This window comes from Delphinus delphis, chromosome 2, assembly GCF_949987515.2.
Source record: "Delphinus delphis chromosome 2, mDelDel1.2, whole genome shotgun sequence".
NCBI classification, from domain to species: Eukaryota; Metazoa; Chordata; class Mammalia; order Artiodactyla; family Delphinidae; genus Delphinus; species Delphinus delphis.
Genome location: NC_082684.1, coordinates 162,204,282 through 162,227,778, shown reverse-complemented (window position 1 = coordinate 162,227,778; position 23,497 = coordinate 162,204,282). Strand labels below are relative to the sequence as shown.

At 37.9% G+C, this 23,497-nt stretch overlaps 1 protein-coding gene across 21 annotated transcripts in view; it reads left to right on the top strand.

Annotated features, from left to right (window-relative positions):
• Positions 1-6,763: 6,763 nt before the first annotated feature.
• CCDC7 (coiled-coil domain containing 7) overlaps positions 6,764-23,497 on the top strand; it is a 300,965-nt gene continuing 284,231 nt past the window's right edge. For 19 of the 21 annotated variants that reach the window (XM_060006163.1, XM_060006164.1, XM_060006166.1 and 16 more), the window contains exons 1-4: positions 6,764-6,960; positions 9,409-9,738; positions 10,897-10,989; positions 16,277-16,360. In XM_060006163.1, coding sequence (XP_059862146.1) covers positions 9,460-9,738; positions 10,897-10,989; positions 16,277-16,360 — 456 coding nt within the window. In that variant the 5' untranslated portion in view covers positions 6,764-6,960; positions 9,409-9,459. Of the gene's footprint in view, positions 6,961-6,981; positions 9,739-10,896; positions 10,990-16,276; positions 16,361-23,497 lie in introns of those variants that run through there. The other 2 variants (XM_060006182.1, XM_060006162.1) reach the window with 2 other exon arrangements.

Below are 23,497 nucleotides of genomic sequence, written 5' to 3'. Positions count from 1 at the left end.
AGAAAAAGCTACAAAGTGCAAGACAAACTGAAATTTCAACGAAAAAATTTGAACAACTAGGGAATTTAAAAATGCATATATATAATATTCTTTAGTAAGAACTATTGTAAACTAATTTCAGAAAATTCTTGGAATAACTGGCTGCACCTGGAATTGAATTCAATTTATTACTCAGTTAACTAAGAAGTCTGCATATATATAAGACAATTTGCTACGTAATAGTTTCGTTTCCATTTTCTTTTCCGTGGTTAGGGTTTAACAAACTTAAAAGCTTCACAGACTAGGATGGAACCTAACAAATTCCCCTGAAACCAGTTGAAGGAGAGATATTAATTGAAAAGACTATGGACGTAAGTCAAGTGGTAGATTTGAACCCTGGCAGCGTGGCCTTTTAACACCCCAATATCGTTACCTGTACAAGTAAAAGTGTATGACTTATGATGTCCTCCCAGTGTTACGGTTCAAAGACCCTTTAAGACTTATACGCAAGGTAGTGTGCTTCAACATTCTGATACTAAACATTCTGATACTAAAGGCAAGTATGTACTAAGCCTATGAAAATTAATATTCACGGCCATGAATTGGCCCATATATTTATGGGCCAATTATATGTATTATATATATAAGTTTATATTTAATGATTTTGTGTTTGTGTAAATAGAGGCTCAAAGGGACATTTCTAGTCCTAGTTTCAAGAAAAAAAAAGTCAAACAACTAGGGAATGAAAAAATTTAAAAAACTACATATATCTAATATTCCTCAGAAGGAACTATTACAAACTATAGATAAAACTTCGAAGAACTGGCTACAGCTGGAATTGAATTCAATTTATTACTCAATTAACTAAGAACATTGCGTGCACGCATGGAATGTTCACTGTGTCTTTAGAATTCTCCATGAGTCTTTTCATGTTTCTGATTATCTTCTGATACCTTTTTGTTCTGGACTATCTTTTCAAGGATATTTGTATAGCAAATAGTTCTGAGAAATTTAGCATCTCTCTCTGGGGCAGAGGACGGATTTATTGGCTATTAATGATAATAAAGACAATGTCTCCCACCGGAAAAAGGATGAGAAGGTTTGCTAGCAGCATTTTCAGAAAAGATTAAGGATAGGGTGGAGGGAAGCTCGTGGGTGGGGCCGTGAGCTGAGTGGGTTTAGTCACTCTACCCCATGGCTCATGGGAAGGTGTGAGACTAGGGCCAAAATCGGCCCCAACAGGGCCCTCCTTGAGCTTCAGGGAGGTGAGTTCCCAGAGGGGAGGGGGGGGGGAAAGATCAGAGTTTGCTAAACAGGGCTCCTCTCAAGGAACCCAGCTCACTGAGTCTACAGGCATCAGCTGGCCACTGTTGCTTTGCTCTACAGGAGTCAGGGCTTCGGGAACCAGCACAAATGTTGTTACTCTGGCTGCTGCTATTGCTGTGATTAATAAACTGTTCTTTGTCTCTGGCCCAGGAGTCTCATATCTTCTGCCAGTGTCTATGATACTGTGGTAGGCTGACTTGTTTTCTAACAAATAAGGAAAACTGTAGACCCTTCACAGTTCTTGACAGTTTCAGTGACGAAGATGGAATACTGACACAACATGGCTTCCTGGAACAGGAAATACAAGAGCCTCTCCACAGTCCATTTAGTTCACTTAACATGATTTGAGGGAAGTCCTTGGATTTAATAACAGCCATATTGTTCAATCCAGCAATAAATAATCCTCCACTCCATTCTCTGTCACTGAGGAGGAATAGGGAGATGGCTGCAGGCTGAGTACTGGGAGGCAGGTTCATGACTTGATTCTTGTTATCTCTTCTTGGGGTGAGGGCTAGAGGGTCGATCTGATGGTCAGCCTCACACCCATCCTATGATAACAACCAATGCTAAGATCCACCGTGGGTTAGAGGAAAGTTCTGATCCTTTTCATACAACAATTACAGAGACACTCACCAATGCTAAATGCAAAAAGAGGGAAATTTATGTCTGCTGTGGGCAGAAATCTTGCAAATCTATAGAACTTTGGCTGGTTAGCTTGGGAGATAAGGGGAAGGCACACATATTTGTTAAGGAGGGATGGGAATAGCTTGGCCCTCTTACAGCTCAACTTCTTCTGAATTCTATCAAGCCAATCTTATATCCTTTCAGAGATGACAGTAAAAAGTCAGAGTTTTCTTGAAGTGGGTTTTGACCGTAAAGGCACTCTCTGGCCCTCTTAGTGAAAGTTCCTGAGATAGAGAAAAGCACATGGGAAATCACAGGTGAAGCACTGTGTAGCATTTGGGCACTTATTGCCCTGCGTTGCATCTATACTCTCCCCTGTACTGGCCCCCACAGGCTGAAAGATGGGGACATAATGGGTCTTTATAAGTTTTATGAAAATCCTCATGTCCCTCTTGCTCCTGACTGATTCTTCCAGATGAAAAGTTTGGGTGAAAGTAAAGTATCATTGGAAAGAAATATCAATAGTTTTAGTTCCTGGAATGGGACACATTTATTTTGTGGCAATGGAAGGATAGAAAAAACAAGCACCTGGGGAGGGAGCACCTTAAACACTGGGAAGTACAGGGAAATGAAGGGACATTAACATTCTTTTGTCTTTTAGAAGAGCTCCAAGACTCTTCCTCACAGAGGAAAATGCCTTAGTGCAACTCTCCCAAACTATTGCAAGATCCTTGAATTTAACTGACTCCTGGGTTGCTATCTGATACACAGCTTTGATTGCAGTTTGATTGCTGTTCTCTTAATCGTACTTCTCTGTATTGGAAATAGCAGCAAATGGCCCCAGCTTCTTCACCTCCCATGTGTATCTTTAAAATTCCATTTTAGCTCCTTTTTATTTTTGAGTCACTGGCTACAACTCTTTTCTGTTTTATTTTATGGTTCACTTTAGGTTTTAGAGTGTACAGCTTTAACTTATTACACGTATTAGTTTCTTATGACTTCTGTTACAAATTATTACTTGGTGGCTTAAAACAAATATATTCTCTCATGAAATGTGAAATATTTCATTGAGCTAAAGTCAAAGTGTTGGCAGGGTTACACTCCCTCCAGAAGCTCTAGAAGGGAATTTGCTTCTTTCCTCTTCCAGTTCCTGGTGGCTGCTGACATTCCTTGACTTATGACCATGTCACTCCCATCTTTTGCCTCCCTGGTAATACTGCATTCCCTTTTTCTATGTCAAATCTCCTTCTGCCTCTTTCTTTTTTTCTGGCTGTGCCACACAGGATCTTAGTTCCCTGAACAGGGATCAAACCCGTGCCCCCTACAGTGGAAGCGTGGAGTCTTAACCACTGGACCGCCAGGGAAGTCCCCCTCTGCCTCTTTCTTATAAGGACACTTGTGACGCCCAGATTATCTCAGATAATCTCCTCATATCAAAATCCTTAATCACATGTACTGAGTCTTTGCCATAAAAGGTAATGAATGTTCACAGGCTCTAGAGTTTAAGACTTTTATCTTTGGGGGCCATTATCCAGCCTACATCACAGACTGCTTTCAAGTGGTATTTTAACAGTTCACATATAGAATAAGAACTTTACAATGTTATATTTCCATTTCTCCCAATTGGCTTTTGTGCTATTATTGTTATACATTTTACTTTCACCTATGTTCTAAATCCTTCATCACATTGTTACTGATTTTTCTTTAAACAATTACCTTTGAGGATTTAAATAAGAAAAATATCTTTATGTATACTCACATAGTTTCCATTTTTAGTGCTCTTCAATTCTTTGACAGATCTAGATTTGCAACTGGTATCATTCTCCTTCTGGTTGAAAGACTTCCTTCAATATTTATTTAGTACAGGTATGCTGTTGATTAATTCTTTCAGCTTTTGCGTGTCTGACAGACTCTCTGTTTCACCTCGTTTTCTGAAAGATAATTATTCTGGCTAAAGAATTCTAGATTAACCATTTTTTTCTTTCAGTACTTTAATAGTGTTGCGCTGTCGTCTCCAGTATTGCATTTTAAAATTTTTGAGGGAATTTCCTTGCAGTCCAGTGGTTAGGACTCTGTGCTCTCACTGCTAGGGCTTGGGTCCAATCCCTGGTCTGGGAACTAAGATCGCATAAGACGTGGGGAAAGGCCAAAAAAGTAAATAAATAAAGTTTTGAAACATTTATATATTGTAACATAATTGCCACTGTGGCAATATTTAGCATCTCTATCATGTTATATAATCATAATATTATTGTCTGTATTCATTATACTGTGCATTAGATCTCTATGGCTTATCTACCACTAAGTTTGTACCCTTAAACATCAAACTATTCCCCTATCCTCTGGTAACCATGATTTTACTGTTTCTTTAAAAGTTTGACTTTTTTAGATTCTATATGTAAATGATACCATACAATACTTGTCTTTGTCTATCTGGCTTATCTCACTTAGCATAACGTTGTCTTGTACTGTTTCGGAAAAAAACTCTGTGGTCATCTTTGTCTTTGTTACTTTATTTTTGTAATGTGCCTTTTTATCCTTACGGTTTATTTAAAGATTTTCTTTTTTTCACTGCTTTTAAGCAATTTGATTATGATGTGTCATGCTTCCTGTGCTTGGTGTTCACTGAGCCTCTCAGATCTGTGGAGTTATACATTTCATCATACTTAGAAAAATAGTTAGGAACCCACATGCATGTATATTATGTCATTTGAAGTTGTTCTATGGCTCACAGAAATCCTGAATTTTTTTCCCCCCCACAGAATCTTTTCTGTATCTTTCTTTCTGGGTGGTTTCTCTTTACTATTAGGTTCATGAATCTTTTCTTCTGTGATTGCTAACTTACTGTTTCTCTTAGCCAGTGCATTTTTTCTTCTCAGACATTTTCATTTCTGGAACGTTGATTTGAGTTCTGTCATATCTTCTATGTCTCCACTTAACATGTTCAATCTTTCCTCTAGATTCTTGAATATATGGAATACAGTTGTAGTAATTTTTTTGTCCTGTCTACCAATGCTATCATCTGTCACGACTGGGGTCATTTTGACTGATTAATTTTTATCCCATTACATTAGTATATTGTATTTTCCTCTTTCTTTGCATGATTTGCAACTTTTTATTTTTTTGGTTGTGCTGCACAGCATGTGGGATCTTACTTCCCAGACCAGGGATCGAACCTGTGTCCCCTGCAGTGGAAGTGCAGAGTCCTAACCACTGGACTGCCAGGGAATTCCCCTGCAACTTTTTTTTTTTTTTTTTTTTAATTTTTGCTGTGTTGGGTCTTCGTTTCTGTGCGAGGGCTTTCTCTAGTTGTGGCAAGCGGGGTCCACTCCATCGCGGTGCACTGGCCTCTCACTATTGCGGCCTCTCTTGTTGCGGAGCACAGGCTCCAGACGTGCAGGCTCAGTAGTTGTGGCTCACGGGCCTAGTTGCTCTGCAGCATGTGGGATCTTCCCAGACCAGGGCTCTAACCCTTGTCCCCTGCATTAGCAGGCAGATTCTCAACCACTGCGCCACCAGGGAAGCCCCCCCTGCAACTTTTGATTGGATACTTGACAGTGTGATTTTTACCTTGTTGGGTGCTGGATGTTTTGATATGCGTATAAATATTCTTGAGCTCTGTTCTGGGTCTCAGTCAAGTTATTGGAAATGTTTGATTCTTTCAGGTATTACTTTGAAGATTCATTTGTCAGGTCCAGAGAAGTGTTTAGTGTAAGACTAGTTTTGACCACCTCCTGTGGCAAAATCCTTGTGAGTACTTAGGGAGTACCCATAAATTATAAAGCTTTTCACTCTAGCTGGTGAGAATATAAAATATTTCCAGCTCTTTGTGAGCTGTGAGTATTGTACCCTTTGATGCTTTTAGGTGGCTCTTTCCCTAGCCTAGCATGTGTGTGCCCATACATGCATACGGTGACATTAATCTGCTGTGGACTTGAAGGGGGTCCCTCTGAGAATTTATGGAGCTCTTCCCCTCTTTTTCAATCTCTTAGTATTCCCTCCTCTTAACTTGAATTTCCTTGGCCTTACTAGACATCTTTTCTTCAACTCAGGGAGACTTCTGGGGTCTCCCTGGGTTCCCCCCTCTTTGCATTATGATTTGGAAACTCCTCTCTTCAGAAAGTAAGTTTAGGAAATCACAGGGCTCATCTTGTTTGTTTCCTGTTACCCAGGGATCACTGTCATTAATTGCCTGATAGCCAATATCTCGAAATTCATTGTTTCTTATATTTTGTCTGATTTTTTAGTTGGTGAGCTAGGAGGATAAACCCAGTCCCTGTTCCACCATTTTGGTTGGAAGCAGAAATCTTCCTATTATCCCTTGAAGAATAATGTGAGTGGTACCTGTTCATGGTACAACCTGGTATTTAACATATGTACCTGAATCACTTTGTTGTACACCAGAAATTAACACATTGTAAATCAACTATAGTTCGACAACAACAAAATATTTAATAGTCTAAAAAAAAAATATATGACTCCACAACACCTCGCAGTGAAACATTTACACGGTGTCAGAGGAGGGCCTGGGGCTCAGGCTTTGTCGGTGTAGTCCAAGCTCTTATAGCACTAAACGGGACGTTATTTCTCGAGGCCAAAAGCCTGTAAGCATCTCCGCGTGTGAAGCGTCTGGAAGTAATCGCATAGGATACGGAGGGCGCGGTGGAGGCGCGCAGCCTCTCGAAGGCCCCGCCGTTGCCGGAAGCCCTCGCCCCTCTCCCCGCGCGCGCGGGATGGGCGGATCCCGCCCGCGGCGTCTGACGTAGGACGTCGGCGTCGTGACGTGGCGTCAACGGCCGTCCGGCGGCTGGCGTCTTATCCTCGCTGCGGCCGCCCGGGGACGCTGAAGCTCGGCGTTTCCTGGCGGCACAAATGTCCGTTTGTAAAGCAGCAGGGCTGGAGTCTGCAGGATTTGCAGGCTTCCGTCTTGAAGGAAGTCTGGGAGGCTCAGAATTTCCAGCGTTTTCACCGTAGAGCCAGCCTCGCCAGGGCCAAACCACCCAGTAGCCTGACTGCCAGCAGCCTCGGCAGGTATACCGAGTGGTGGGGGACTTACCTCGTCAGCTGTGAGCGTGTTCACAGATTCCCTGACCAAAGCATCCTTGCTTCTCTCTTCATTTCCCCGCCCCCCTCCCCCCCGCGTGACTGCCTCAGCTGCGGCTGAGCTTCTCGTGTCTTGATGGAGAATTTAAGGACCGTAAACCCTATGCCTCCCACCCCCACAGTTTTGTATAATGTGTCGTTAAAGGGCTTGAAATGGATATCAAGCTAATCCTTGAAGGGAAACCAGAAAACGTTTGTCTTCGTGGTGGAAAGTGACTGATAAACTTGGGTAATTTTATGGTGATAGAGTATCCACCTCCTGGCATTGTTAGGAGAGTTAAATGGAGCAAATGTGTAAAATCCTTAAGTTTTTTTTTATAAGTGTTCACTGCATGTAACTTTTTTTTTTAAGTTTCTGTGAACTTTCATGGATCCATTTATTAGGCCGTTTTCTAGCACCTGGTGAGTGCCCCATCCTTTTCTGTTGGTTTCTTGAAGTAGCCCACATCTCTGCCTTCCTGTCTGCTGCCTTAGGTAAAGTTTCCCTGTTCCTGTCTAAAGTGAGTTGGCCCATTCGTGCCTTAAAACCCATTTCTTCTTGTTTACTCAAGGGTATCATCACAGCAATTCCCTCTCTCCCAGTCATACTTTTTGCTTTCTACTGAATCATTTCCATCAGCAAATTAGTTTCCTAGGGCTGCCGTAACAACGTGCCACAAAACGGGTGGCCTAAAACAATTTATTGTGAGAGAAATTTATTATCTAACAATTCTGGAGTCTAGGAGTCTGAAATCAAGGTGTTGGTAGGGCTGTGCTCCCCCTGAAGGTTTTTCCCAGCTTCTGGTGGGTGCTGGCGATCCTTAACATTGCTTGGTTTGCAGCTGCACCCCTCCAATCTCTGCCCTTGTCATTTCGTGGCCTTCTTCCCTGTACGTCTGTGTACAAGTGTCATCACACGGCTTTCTTATAATGACGCCAGTCATTGGATTTAGGGCCCACCCTATTCCAATATGACCTCATTTTAACTTGATCACATCTGCAAAGACTGTATTTTCAAATACGGTCATATTCCCAGGTACCAGGGGTTAGGACTTGAACATATCTATTTCGGGGACACAGTTCAACCCACAACAATGGGACTAGTCTGTGTGTGGAGCACTGCAGACAACAGAGAGCCAATGCTATTCTGTCTTAATTTTGCCAGTCTATCAGACAATTCCCATGGGAGGAGGCATTGTTCTGAGTCTTAATCAGCTTTGGAAAGAGAGAAGTAGGAGAATGAAAGCTTAATAAGTCCTACTCAGTCTATACTTCCTTATTCTAGCATGACATTGGTGCTGCCCCGGTATTACTCTGCTGATACCCTGGGATCAGCAAATAATAGACTATTACTGTCTATGGAAATAATGGTATATATAAAGGGCCTATATTAGCTCAAGGATGGTGGGGAAAGGTAAAAATAAAATTTTAAAGTTTTCTAAATACGTTCTTTCACTGCTGCCACTGTCTTCTTCCCTCCCTTCAGCTCCTGTCCTGAATGCCCACACATAAATCACACGTCTAGGGGTTTCTCACAGGTTTGTTTTTTTTTTTCTTGTTGTTAGGAATGTTTCCCTCTCCATTTTGTAATTTCTCCAGAGTTGATTTTGGGATTCACCATCTTCATGGCAATTGATAGTCTGGCTGTCATTTTTTTTTTCTTTTTTAAAATTTTTATTTTATATTGAAGTATAGTTGATTTACAATGTTGTGTTAGTTTCAGGTGTACACCACAGTGATTCAGTTTTATGTATATATATCTATTCTTTTTCAAATTCTTTTCCCATTTAGGTTATTACAGAATATTGAGTAGAGTTCCCTTTGCTATACAGTAGGTTCTTATTGGCTATCTCTTTTACTTATTCATTTATTTTGGCGGCACTGGGGCTTAGTTGCCACATGCGGGATCTTCAGTTGTGGCATGCGGACTTCTTAGTTGTGGCATGCGAACTCTTAGTTGTGGCATGCATGTGGGATCTAGTTCCCCCACCAGGGATCGAACCCAGGCCCCCTGCATTAGGAGCACGGAGTCTTACCCACTGGACCACCAGGGAAGTCCCTGGTTATCTATTTTAAATATGGTAGTGTGTATATGTGAATCCCAAAATTTATCTACCCTCCCCCACCCCGGCCCACCTTTCCCCTGTGGTAACCATAAGTTTGTTATTCTAAGTCTAGGAGTCTGTTTCTGTCTTGTAAATAAGTTCATTTGTATCTTTTTAAAAATAATAGTTTCCCCATATAAGCGATATCATATGATATTTGTCTTTCTCTGTCTGACTTGCTTCACTTAGTATGATAATCTCCAGGTCCATTCACGTTGCTGCAAATGGCATTATTTCATTCTTTTTAATCTGCCATCATTTTTAATCTGAAATCTTAATGTTTTATTTACAGGGAGGAATAAAAATTTTTCATCTATAATTCAGAAGCTAAGTAAATAACAAAATGAAGCCAGTAAAGCATCTGTTGGCATCTAGTAGTAAATTGGCAAATGTTCCAGAATTAACATATAAAAAAGGAGTATTTAATTCACCATTGTCACCTAAACCAAAGGAAAAACATAGTGCAAAATTAGTACGTGATAAACTTGAACCAGTGGTCTTAAGATCTCCACCAACAGGGGAATCCATCATAAGGTATGCTTTGCCCATTCCATCAAGTAAGACAGAGGAGTTAGTAGCAGAAGATGAATTGATCAGGAAGATTACCAAACATCTGAAGATGGTAAGATACTTGTTGGTGCTTGGGTTGGGGGTCCCCATGACCATCGTCAGGTTTAGTGATTTCCTTTGAGGACTCACTGGACTCAGTATATAGTCATATTGATGGCCAAGATATATTATAGTGAAAGGATTAAAAGCAAAATCAGCAAAAGGAGAAGGCACATGGGGTGAAGTCTCGAGGAAACCAGGTGCAAGTTTCCAAGATTTCTTTCCCTTTAGAGTCACACAGGACTTGCTTAATTCCTTCAACAAGTTGTTACAGCACATGTGAAATACCTACCAGAGGAGTTCACTAGAGATTCAGTGCCCAGGGTTTTATTGGAGGTTGGTCACCTAGGTACTCTCTGCCTAGCATGTACCAAAATTCCAGACTCCCTGAAGGAAAGCATGTGTTCAGCATAAATCATATAGTTGGTACAATGAGTTTAGGGACAGTGAGCCACTGTCATCAGTCAGTGAATAGTGGGAACCCTCCTGAAATCCAAGTTCTGAGACACAAGCAGATCTTTCTAAGGATAGGCTTTTCTCAGTCTCATGCCTGCTCTGTAGCTTTTCTCTGCACTTTAGAAACTCTAGCTGTTAGTGTTGGGGAAAAAATATCTTCCTTTTTTCTGAGTTCCTTGCACAGTGATCCAGAATTGAGTTGTAAATGTACCAAATACCAAGTGAGAACAATGAGGAATAGCACAAATATAGAAAAAAAATATAGTTCATCAAACTTCCAAAATACAAGTTTGCTCAAAGTTCAGGGGGTTAGCTCAGAGAATTTCCTTTAAAAATGTGTTGCTTTCTGGTCTCTATCTCCCTATTTTCCCCACTCTCTTCAAAGAGGAAAGCCAAGTTAATTAGATTTTGAGGTAAACTTTGATGGTAAGTAGAGTTGATGCTTCAGCTGTTCATAGACTCTCTTCAACACAGAAGTGGAAGAGTCATAGGGCCTATCTTCATTGCTAGGGAGGGATCAAGGCCTATTGTTCATACTCCTTCTTCAGGATGATATGAGGTGGGGCATGAAATGGAAAATTTAAGTTTATGGTACTGGTAGAAGTAAGTCTTACTGCTAAAATGGTTCTGACATAGTTGATTAAATATCTTTTTAGATTTAATGTAATATTTTTACCCTATATAAGTACATAATTTGCTTTGATTTTTCTCATAGGTTGTTTCTACTTTGGAAGAAACCTATGGATTTAGCATTCCAAGTAGAGAAGAACCAGTTGTGAAGCCTGAACATGAAGGATTAACCTTTCCTGTAAGTATATGTAATGCTAATGTAGAGACATTAATGCTGAAAAGGGCTAAGATTTTCTTTTAGAGTCTGTGTATGTTCTCAGATGAATCCCCCATCCATGAAAATGATCCTCCTAGGAAACTTGAAAGTAGTGTACTGATTTTTCCATTCTCTGCCAACACTTATCTTAAAGTTTAATTAAGACATGTCTATATCTTTTTTTTTATTACTAAAGTATTTATTGGATTTCAATTTTAAATTTGTTTTCATGCATTTGTATATGTTCTTAAACATTTTATTTATTATTATTATTTTTTTATTCTTGTTAGTCATCCATTTTATACACATCAGTGTATACATGTCAATCCCAATCTCCCAAATCATCACACCACCGCATATCTATATCTTGAGCGTACTTTTGATGCTAATGCATCTCTTATTTAATATGTAAGCTTGTGGTTGGCTGTTGGTTTGCAATGTATATTCTTTATTATGTTAAGAAAGTATTCTTCTATTTATGGTTTGCTAAATAAAAAACCCCCAACATTGAAGAGATTACTGAGTTTTAGTAAATGTCTGTGTTGTATATATTGAAATGATATAACTATTAAGGTGATTATGTACTTCACCTTCAGTCTATTGATGAGACGAATTATTTTTACATATTTCTTAATAGTCGACTATACTTTAATACACTGTACTCGTTGGTCATTATTCTTCTATTTTATAATTAGTTTTGTTAGTTAGGGATTGAGTTTGGCTTCATGTAATAAAATAGCTATGTTGGGTCTTTCAAACCATAAACATAGTATGTTTCTCCATTTATTTGATTGATTTCTTTGTCCTGTTTGATTTCTTTCTTCAGCATTCTGTAATTTTCATCATAAAGATCCTGTATATTGTTTTTCAGATTTATACATTAATATTTCATGTTTTTTGGAATGATTTTTAATGGCATTATATTTTTAATTTCAGTTTCCACCTGTTTGTTATTAGTATATAGAAATATGATTGATTTTCGTGTGTTGATCATACATCTTGCAACCTTGCTCAATGTACTTCTTTATTCTAGGAATCTTTCTGTAGATGTTTTGGGGTTTTATACATAGACAATTATGTCATCTTCAAATAAGGACAGTTTTACTTCTTCTTGTCCAATCTGAATGTTTTTATTTCCTTGTCTCTCTCTTTCTCTCTCTTTTTTTTTTTTTTTTGGCTGTGCCGTGCGGCATCTTAATTCCCTGACCAGGGACCGAACCTGTGCCCTCTGTGCCCTCTGCAATGGGAGCATGGATTCTTAACCACTGGATTGCCAGGGAAGTCCCCACATATCTTTTTTTTTTTTTTTTCTGGTACGTGGGCCTCTCACTGTTGTGGCCTCTCCCGTTGCGGAGCACAGGCTCCGGACGCGCAGGCTCAGCGGCCATGGCTCACGGGCCTAGCCGCTTCGCAGCATATGGGATCTTCCCAGACTGGGGCACAAACCCGTGTCCCCTGCATCAGCAGGCAGACTCTCAACCACTGCGCCACCAGGGAAGCCCCCACATATCTTTTTGAATTAGAGTTTTCTCTGGATATATGCCCAGGAGTGGGATTGCCGTATCATATGGTAACTCTAGTTTTAGTTTTTTGAGGAAACTCCATACTGTTCTCCATGGTGGCTGCACCAATTTACATTTCCACCAACAAGGTAGGGGGGTTCCTTTTGCTCCACATCCTTGCCAGCATATCTTATCTGTAGACTTTTTAATGATGTCCATTCTGACTAGTGTGAGGTGATATCTCATTATAGTTTTGATTTGTGTTTCTCTAATAATTAGCGATATTGAGTATCTTTTCATGTGCCTGTATGTCTTCTTTTTCATATGCCTATCTGTATGTCTTCTTTGGAGAAATGTCTGTTTAGGTTTTCAGCCCATTTTTTGATTGGGTTGTTTGTTTTTCTGATATTAAGCCACATGAGCTGTTTGTGAATTTTGGAAATTAATCCCTTGTTGGTAGCATCATTTGCAAATATTTTCTCCCAGTCTGTAAGTTTGTTTTGTTGATGGTTTCCTTTGCTGTGTGAAAGCTTTTAAGTTTAATTATGTCCCATTTGTTTAGTTTTGTTTTTGTTTCCTTTACTCTAGGAGAGGGATCCAAAAAAATATTGCTATGTTTTATGTCAAAGTGTGTTCTGCCTATGTTTTCCTCTAGCGTTTTATAATGTCTGCCCTTACATTTAGGTCTTTAATCCATTTTGAGTTTATTTTTGTCTTATGGTGTTAGGGAGTGTTCTAATTTCATCCTTTCACATGTAGCTGTCCAGTTTTCCCAGCACCACTTATTGAAGAGGCTGTCTTTTCTGCATTGTATATTCTTGCCTCCTTTGTTGTAGATTATTTGACCATATGTGCTTGGGTTTATTTCTGGGCTTTCTGTCCTGGTCCATTAATCTATGTGTCTCTTTTTGTGCCAGTACCATACTGTTTTGATTACTGTAGGTTTGTAGTATAGTCTGAAGTCAGGGAGAGTGATTTCTCAAGCTCCATTCTTCTTTCTCAGGATTGTTTTGGCTATTCGGGGTCTTTTGTGTTTCTATACAAATTTTTAAATTTTTTTGCTCTAGTTCTGTGAAGAATGGCATTGGTAATTTGATAGGAATTGCATTGAAAGCATAGATTGCCTTGGGTAGTATGGTCATTTTAACACTATTGAGTCTTCCAATCCAAGAACACAGTATATCTTTCCATCTGTTTGTGTCACCTTCAGTTTCTTTCATTAGCGTCTTACAGTTTTTGGAGAACAGGTCTTTTGTTTCCTTAGGTAGGTTTATTCCTAGGTACTTTATTTTATTTTATTTTTTGATGTGATGGGGTTGTTTCCTTAATTTCTCTTTCTGATCTTTTGTTGTTAGTGTATACAAATGCGACAGATTTCTGTATATTAATTTTGTATCCTGCAACTTTACTGAAGTCATTGATGAGCTTCAGTAGTTTTCTGGTAGTGTCTTTAGGATTTTCTATGTATACTATCATGTCATCTGAAAACAGTGACAGGTTTACTTCTTCTTTTCTAATTTGGATTCCTTTTCTTTTTCTTCTCTGAGTGCTGTGGCTAGGACTTCCAAAACTATGTTGAGTAAAAGTGGCGAGGGTGGGCATTCTCACAGTTGAGTATAATGTTAGCTGTGGGTTGGTCATATATGGCCTTTATTATGTTGAGGGTATGTTCCCTCTATTCTTACTTTCTAAAGAGTTTTTTTTTTAATCATAAATGGATGTTGAATTTTATCAGAAGTTTTTTCTGCATCTATTGAGATGATCATATGGTTTATATTCTTCAATTTGTTAATGTTGTGTATCACATTGATTGATTTGTGGATATTGAAAAATCCTTGCATCCCTGGGGTAAATCCCACTTGGTCATATTGTATGAACCTTTTAATGTATTGTTGGAGTAGGTTTGCTCGTATTTTGAGGATTTTTGCACCTATGTTCATCAGTGATGTGGGGCTGTAATTTTCTTTTTTTGTGGTATCTTTGTCTGGTTTTGGTATCAGGGTGATGGTAGCCTCATAGAATGAGTTCAGAAGTCTTCCTTCCTCTCCAGTTTTTTGGAATATTTTCAGAAGGATAGGTGTTAACTCTTCTCTAAATGTTTGGTAGAAGTCACCTGTGAAGTCATCTGGTCCTGGACTTTTGTATTTTGGGAGTTTTTAAGTTACTCTTTCAATTTCAGTTTTGATAATTGGTCTGTTCATATTTTCTCTTTGTTCTTGGTTCAAGAATTTGTCCATATCTTCTGGATTGTCCATTTTTTTTGGCTTATAGTTGCTTGTAGTAGTTTCATGATCCTTTGTATTTCTGTGGTGTTGGTTGTAACTTTTCCTTTTTCATTTCTGATTTTATTGATTTGGGCCCTCTCCCTTCTTTTCTTGAGTCTGGCTAAAGTTTTATCAATTTTGTTTGTTTTTTCAAAGAATTAGATTTCAGTGGTCTTTTCTATTGATTTTTTAATCTCTATATCATTTATTTCAGCTCTGATCTTTATGATTTCTTTTCTTCTTCTAACTTTTGCTTTTGTTTGTTCTTTATTCTAGTTGCTTTAGGCGTGAGGTTAGGTTGTTTGAGATTTTTCTTGTTTACAGAGGTAAGCTTGTATTGCTGTAAACTTCCCTCTGTAGAACTGCTTTTGCTGCATCCCGTAGGTTTTGGATTATCATGCTTTCATTTTCATTTGTCTCTAGGTATATTTTGATTTCCTCTTTGATTTCTTCATTGAGCCACTGGTTGTTTAGCAGCATATTGTTTAGCATCCATGTGTTTGTGTTTTTTGCAGTTTTTTTCTTGTAGTTGATTTTTAGCCTCATAGTGTTGTGGTCAGAAAGGATGCTTGATATTTCAGTTTTCTTATATTTAGCGAGGCTTGCTTTGTGGCCCTGCATGTGATCTATCCTGGATAATGTTCTGTGTGCACTTGAAAAGAACATGTATCTTGATCAAATTGATGTTCATCGTCTATTTGTGGCACCTGAATGTGGGTGGAAGAAAATCCCCAAGTCTGCTAATGGTCTCACTTTATATTTGTGATTAGTAACTCTAGTTAATTCATTTTCCCACTCTCCTGAATGACTATTTTAGTTTCCCCCTCTGTCTCTTATATGACTATAGGTTTTACCATGATGAAAAAATATGAACCTCTGAGTATGTTTAAAATGTAATATTGAGGGATCATATTTGTCCTGGAGAACATTCTGTCAGAATTCTAACTGTATATAAGCATCTGAGGTTTATTTATCTTTGGTCAATTCTCAGATTTACAGATCACTGCTCTACTAAAAGAGATTCAGTCATTGTGACATTTTAATATGTAACTTTTTTTCCTCAAAATTTTCTATTGCTCATTAAGTAAGGGTGAAAGACTATTATCTCTTGGCAAGTATAGTTATAATCAGAAGTCATAATTAGCATTCATTTTTTAACACAAAGCATTATTTAATGTATATTTAAGTGTGTACTTTTTCTGCTACCCCTAAATTTCAGAAGGCTAAGGCTGGAATGCTTGATTTTCTACACCTGTGTAGAGGAGAATGTGAAGAGAGACATAGCTGGGTATATGTCATTACTGAGCCACTCCCCAGAATGTACTTTCTTTCTGGGAAAATTTGCTGGTATAGCATTTGGAACATGGTTTCTCGTTTTATGCATTTCAAGGGACAGAAATTACATACACAAAACTATTTTCAAAAGTAGTTAAATATTCTAAAATATAGATGGATATGCATATGAATTCTGAAATAAAAGTAACTTTCTCTTTTTTTCATAAGGTTGAGAATGATCTGAATTCATTCTTGGTATGTTGTTCACAACTTGCAGCTCAGTTAGAAGCAGCAGCTAAGGAAGAACGTAATGTACGTATTCTGTGTAAACTGCTAAGCATAAAATATTACTTAATATTTTAATTATAAGCTACTAATAATATTAATAATAAAACAAGATAAACTGATAATAATTACTATTCATTATTATTAACAATCATTTTAATAATAAAATATTTAAAGTTATATTGGTTGTTTGATCTTGAATATGATAATCCAGGCAGCAATATTAGTCTAGATATAGTGCCTTAAGTAGTTATAAAGAGCATTGGAGGGCTTCCCTGGTGGCGCAGTGGTTGAGAGTCCACCTGCTAATGCAGGGGACATGGGTTTGTGCCCTGGTCCGGGAAGATCCCACATGCCGCGGAGTGCCTAGGCCTGTGAGCCATGGCCGCTGAGCCTGCGCGTCCGAAGCCTGTGCTCCGCAACGGGAGAGGCCACAACAGTGAGAGGCCCGCGTACTGCAAAAAAAAAAAAAAAACATTGGAAAGCATTATTTATCGTAGGCGTTTATGTCTGTGAATTGTCCTTTATGTACAGCATTGACTGGGTCATTAATATTTTCATATGTAGTATTTATATTTTACTGTGTTTTTTAAATAAGTACATTTATATAACAAAAGTAATGGCATAAATAATGAAAATTTAAAAATGAAGGCATACAAAAAGAAAATAAAAGTCATCATAATCCTGTTTCTCTGAGATAACTCTTGTCAACATATTTTTGTTTACCTTCTTATTTTTCCATAGTTACACATATTATTCTTTAGAAATTAAATAATACCGTATGTATTATTTGGTAATACATTTTCTTATTTTGTGAGTTTTGAAAAATAACATTCATTGTGTTTTAGCTGATTTTGAAAGTATTATTGTGGAACATTTAAAGAAGTATGAAAAGTACATAGGAAAATAAATTATGTGTAATGTTACTCTGCATAAGCATTAGTAACATTATAAAATATACTTTCTCGTGTTTTGCTATATATATACACACACACACATATATATATTTATATACACATTTTTTCTAATTTTTTAATTGGAAAATGAACATAAAGTATACTATCTTAAGCATTTTTAAGTGTACAATTCAGTGGTGTTAAGTACATTTATATTGTGTAACCATCACTGCCTTCCACTACAGAGCTCTTTTCATCTTGCAAAACTGAAACTGTCTGCATTTAACAATAACTTCCTGTGACCCCCTCTGTTTGGCCCCTAGTAATCACCATTCTACTCTCAGTTACTATGAGGGGTTGTTTTTGTTTGTTTTGATTTCATGCATAAATGGGGTCATGAAATATTTTTCTTTCTGTGTCTGGCTTGTTTCACTTTACCATAGTGTCTTACAGATTCATCAATGTTGTCACAAATGGCAGGTTTTCCTTTTTTTTAATGCCTGAATAATATTGCATTTTGTATGTATATCACAATTTCTTTATCCATTCATCCATTGATGGACACTTAGACTTTTTCGATATCTTGGCTATTGTGAATAATGCTGCAAAGACCATGGGAGTGCAGATATCTTTTTGAGATACTGATTTTGTTTCCTTTGGATATATACCTGAAAGTGGGATTGCTGGATCATATGGTACTTATATTTTTAATTTTTTTTTTAGAAACCTACATACTGTTTTCCATAGTTGCTATATCAATTTACATACCCACCAACAGTGCATGAGGGTTCCCTCTCTCCACATCCTTATCAGTGCTTATTTTCTCTTAATACACATTTTCACAGGTATGAGGTTATATCTCATATGATTTTAATTTGCATTTCCCCGATGATGAGTGATGTTGAACACCTTTTCATGTACCCGTTGTTCATTTGTATGTCTTATTTGGAAAAATGTCTATTCATTTTTTATTTCTTTGCCCATTTTAAAATCAGGTTATTCGTTATTTTGCTATTGAGTTGCATGAGTTCCTTATATATTCTAGATATTAAGCCTTTTTACAGTTAATATATATGGCTTGCAAATATTTGCTCCCCTTCCATAGATTGCCTTTTCATTTTGTTGATGGTTTCCTTTGATGTGTGGTGACTTTTTAATTTGATGTAGACCCATTTGTTTATTTTTTTCATTCTTTTTCAAAGTTTTATTTTTTCTATGTATTTTATTTTGGCTGCACTGGGTCTTAGTTGCGGCATGCAAGCTTCGTGGTTGTGGCATGCAGACATCTTAGTTGTAGCATGTGGACTTCTTAGTTGTGGCATGTGGACTCTTAGTTGTGGCATGCATTTGGGATCTAGTTCCCAAAACAGGGATTGAGCCCAGGCCCTCTGCACTGGAAGCGCAGAGTCTTACCCACTGGACCACCAGGGAAGTCTCCCATTAGTTTATTTTTGCTTTTGTTAAGCTTGGGCTTTAGGTGTCATGTCCAAGAAATCATTGCCAAATCCAATTTCCTGACGCTTCTCCCTTGTGTTTTCTTCCAGCAGTTTAATAGGTTTAGATCTTGTATATAGGTTATGGATCCATTTTGAGTTAATTTTTATACATAGTGTAAGGGAAGGATGAACTTTATTCTTTGCATGTGGATATCTAATTTTTTCAGCATTATTTGTTGACGAGATGGTTCTTTCCCCATTGGTACTCTTGTATAAAATCATTTTGCCATATGTAATAGGGTTTATTTCTGGGTTTTCAATTCTGTTCCATTGGTTTATGTATCTTTTAAATTATTTTTTTATTTTTATTTTTAAAAATTTCGATATTGGGCTTCCCTGGTGGCTCAGTGGTTGAGGGTCCGCCTGCTGATGCAGGGGACGCGGGTTCGTGCCCTGGTCTGGGAAGATCCCACGTGCCGCGGAGCGGCTGGGCCCGTGAACCATGGCCCATGAGCCTGTGCGTCCGGAGCCTGTGCTCCACAGCGGGAGAGGCCCCAACAGTGAGAGGCCCGTGTACCACAAAAAAAAAAAAACAACAACAAAAAATTTAGATATCATTCACATATAACACTGTATTAGTTTTAGGTATATATATGTATCTATATGACAGTGCAGCACTGTCTTAATTACTTTTGCTGTAGTGTATCTTGAAATCAGGAAGGTTGAGGCCTATGACTTTGTTTTGATTTTTTAAGATTGTTTTGGCAATTTGGGGGCCCTTGATATTCCATATGAATGTTAGTATTTTTTCTATTTCTGCAGAAAATGCCATTGGGATTTTGATAGGGATTGCACTGGCTATTATGTACATTTTAACAGTAGTAAGTCTTCCAATCCATGACCATGGGGTGTCTTTCCATCTATTTGTATCTTGTTTAATTTCTTTTAGCAATGTTTTATAGTTCCCTCTGTTAAAATCTTTCGTCTCCGTGGTTTATTTTATTCCTAAATATTTTTATGTTTTTTGATGCTATGGTAAATTGGATTATTTTCTTAATTTTCTTTTTGGATTGGTCATTGTTAACATATACAAATGCAACTGACTTTTTTTTCCAACATCTTTATTGGAGTATAATTGCTTTACAATGTTTTAGTTTCTGCTGTATAACAAAGTGAATCAGCTCTATGTATACATATATCCCCATATCCCCTCCCTCTTGCATCTCCCTCCCACCCTCTCTATCCCACCGCTCTAGGTGGTCACAAAGCACCGAGCTGATCTCCCTGTGCAATGCGGCTGCTTCCCACTAGCTATCTATTTTACATTTGGTAGTGTATGTATGTCAGTGCTACTCTCTCACTTCGTCCCAGCTTACCCTTCCCCGTCCCCGTGTTTTGAAGTCCATTCTATACCTCTGCATCTTTATTCCTGTCCTGCCCCTAAGTTCATCAGAACCATTTTTGTTTTTTTAGACTCCATATATATGTGTTAGCATACAGTATTTGTTTTTCTCTCTCTGACTTATTTCACTTTGTATGAGAGACTCTAGGTTCATCCACCTCACTACAAATAACTCAATTTCATTTCTTTTTATGGCTAAGTAATATTCCATTGTATATATGTGCCACATCTTCTTTATCCATTCATCTGTTGATGGACACTTAGGTTGCTTCCATGTCCTGGCTCTATTGTAAATAGTGCTGCAATGAACATTGTGGTGCATGATTCTCTCTCTTTTTTTTTTTTTTTGCGGTACGTGGGCCTCTCACTGTTGTGGCCTCTCCCGTTGCGGAGCACAGGCTCCGGATGCGCAGGCTTAGCGGCCATGGCTCATGGGCCCAGCCGCTCCACGGCATGTGGGATCTTCCCAGACCGGGGCATGAACCCGTGTCCGCTGCATCGGCAGGTGGACTCTCAACCATCAGGGAAGCCCCATGACTCTTTTTGAATTATAGTTTCCTCAGGGTATAGGCCCAGTAGTGGGATTGCTGGGTCATATGGTCTATTTTTAGTTTTTTAAGGAACCTCCATACTGTTCTCTGTAGTGGCTGTATCAATTTACATTCCCACTAACAGTGCAAGAGGGTTCCCTTTTCTCCACAGCCTCTCCAGCATTTATTGTTTGTAGATTTTTTTGATGATGGCCATTATGACTGTTGTGAAGTGATACCTCATTGTAGTTTTGATTTGCGTTTCTCTAATGATTAGTGATGTTGAGCATCCTTTCATGTGTTTGTTGGCAATCTGTATATCTTCTTTGGAGAAATGTGTATTTAGATCTTCTATCCTTTTTGTATTGGGTTGCTTTTTTTAGATATTGAACTGCATGAGCTGTTTGTATATTTTGGAGATTAATCCTTTGTCAGTTCCTTCATTTGCAAATATTTTCTTCCACACTGAGGGTTTTCTTTTCACCTTGTTGATGGTTTCCTTTGCTGTGCAAAAGCTTTGTAAGTTTCATTAGGTCCCATTTGTTTATTTTTGTTTTTATTTCCATTTCTCTAGGAGGTGGGTCAAAAAGGATCTTGCTGTGATGTATGTCAAAGACTGTTCTTCCTATGTTTTCCTCTAAGAGTTTTATAGTGTCTGGCCTTACATTTAGGTCTTTAGTCCATTTGGAGTTTATTTTAATGTATGGTGTTAGGGAGTGTTCTAATTTCATTCTTTTACATGTAGCTGTCCTGTTTTCCCAGCACCACTTATTGAAGGGGCTGTCTTTCTCCATTGTATATTCTTGCTTCCTTTATCAAAATTAAGGTGACCATAAGTGCGTGGGTTTACCTCTGGGTTTTCTATCCTGTTCCATTGATCTATAATTCTGTTTTTATGCCAGTACCATACTGTCTTGATTACTGTAGCTTTGTAGTATAGTCTGAAGTCTGGAAGCCTGATTCCTCCATCTCCGTTTTTCTTTCTCAAGATTGCTTTGGCTATCCGGGGTCTTTTGTGTTTCCATACAAATTGTGAAATTTTTTATTCTTGTTCTGTGAAAAATGCCATTGGCAGTTTGATTGGGATTGCTGTGAATATGTAGATCGCTTTTGGTAGTAGAGTCATTTTCACAATGTTTATTCTTCCATTCCAAGAACATGGTATATCTCTCCATTTGTTTGTACCATCTTTAATTTCTTTCATCAGTGTCTTATAGTTTTCTGCGTACAGGTCTTTTGTCTCCTTAGGTAGGTTTATTCCTAGGCATTTTATTCTTTTTGTTGCAGTGGTAAGTGGGACTGTTTCCTTAATTTCTATTTCAGATTTTTCATCATTAGTGTATAGGAATGCCAGAGATTTCTGTGCATTAATTTTGTATTCTGCCACTTTACCAAATTCATTGATTAGCTTTAGTAGTTTTCTGGTAGCATCTTTAGGATTCTATGTATAGTATGTCATCCACAAACAGTGAAAGCTTTACTTCTTCTTTTCCAGTTTGGATTCCTTTTATTTCTTTTTCTTCTCTGATGGCTGTGGCTAAAACTTCCAAAACTGTATTGAATAAGAGTGGTGAGAGTGGGCAACCTTGTCTTGTTCCTGATTTTAGAGGAAATGGTTTCAGATTTTCACCATTGAGAATGACGTTGGCTGTGGGTTTGTCATATATGGCCTTTATTATGTTGAGGTAGGTTCCCTCTGTGCCCACTTTCTGGAGAGTTTTTATCATAAATTGGTGTTGAATTTTGTCAAAAGCTTTTTCTGCATCTACTGAGATTATCATATGGTTTTTATCCTTCAATTTGTTAATATGGTGTATCACATTGATTGATTTGCATATATTGAAGAATCCTTGCATTTCTTTATCAAGTGGATAAACCCCATTTGATCATGGTGTATGATCCTTTTAATGTGCTGTTGGATTCTGTTTGCTAATATTTTGTTGAGGATTTCTGCATCCATGTTCATCAGTGATATTGGCCTGTAGTTTTCTTTTTTTGTAACATCTTTTTCTGGTTTTGGTATCAGGGTGATGATGGCCTCATAGAATGAGTTTGGGAGTGTTACTCCCTCGGCTATATTTTGGAAGCGTTTAAGAAGGATAGGTGTTACCTCTTCTCTAAATGTTTGATAGTATTTGCCTGTGAATCCATCGGTCCTTGGCTTTTGCTTGTTGGAAGATGTTAAATCACAGTTTTCAATTTCAGTGATTGGTCTGTTTATATTTTCTATTTCTTCCTGGTTCAGTCTCAGAAGGTTGTACTTTTCTAAGAATTTGTCCATTTCTTCCAGGTTGTCCAATTTATTGGCATTGAGTTGCTTGCAGTAATCTCTCATGGTCCTTTGTATTTCTGCAGTGTCAGTCATTATTTCTCCTTTTTCATTTCTAATTGTGTTGATTTGAGACTTTTCCCTTTTTTTCTTGATGAGTCTGGCTAGTGGTTTATCAATTTTGTTTATCTTCTCAAAGAACCAGCTTTTAGTTTTATTGATCTTTGCTGTTCTTTCCTTTATTTCTTTTTCATTTACTTCTGATCTGATCTTTATGATTTCTTTCATTCTGCTAACGTTGGAGTTTTTTTGGTCTTCTTTCTCTAATTGCTTTAGGTGGTTTATTTGAGAGTTTTTCTTGTTTCTTGAGGTAGGATTGTATTGCTATAAACTTTCCTCTTAGAACTGCTTTTGCTATATACCATAGTTTTTGGGTCATCGTGTTTTCATTGTCATTTGTAGGTATTTTTTTATTTCCTCTTTAACTTATTCAGTTATGTCTTGGTTATTTAGTAGTGTATTGTTTAGCCTCCATGTGTTTGTGTTTTTTACAGTGTTTTTCCTGTAATTGATATCTAGTCTCATAACGTTGTGGTCAGAACAGATACTTGATACGATTTCAGTTTTCTTA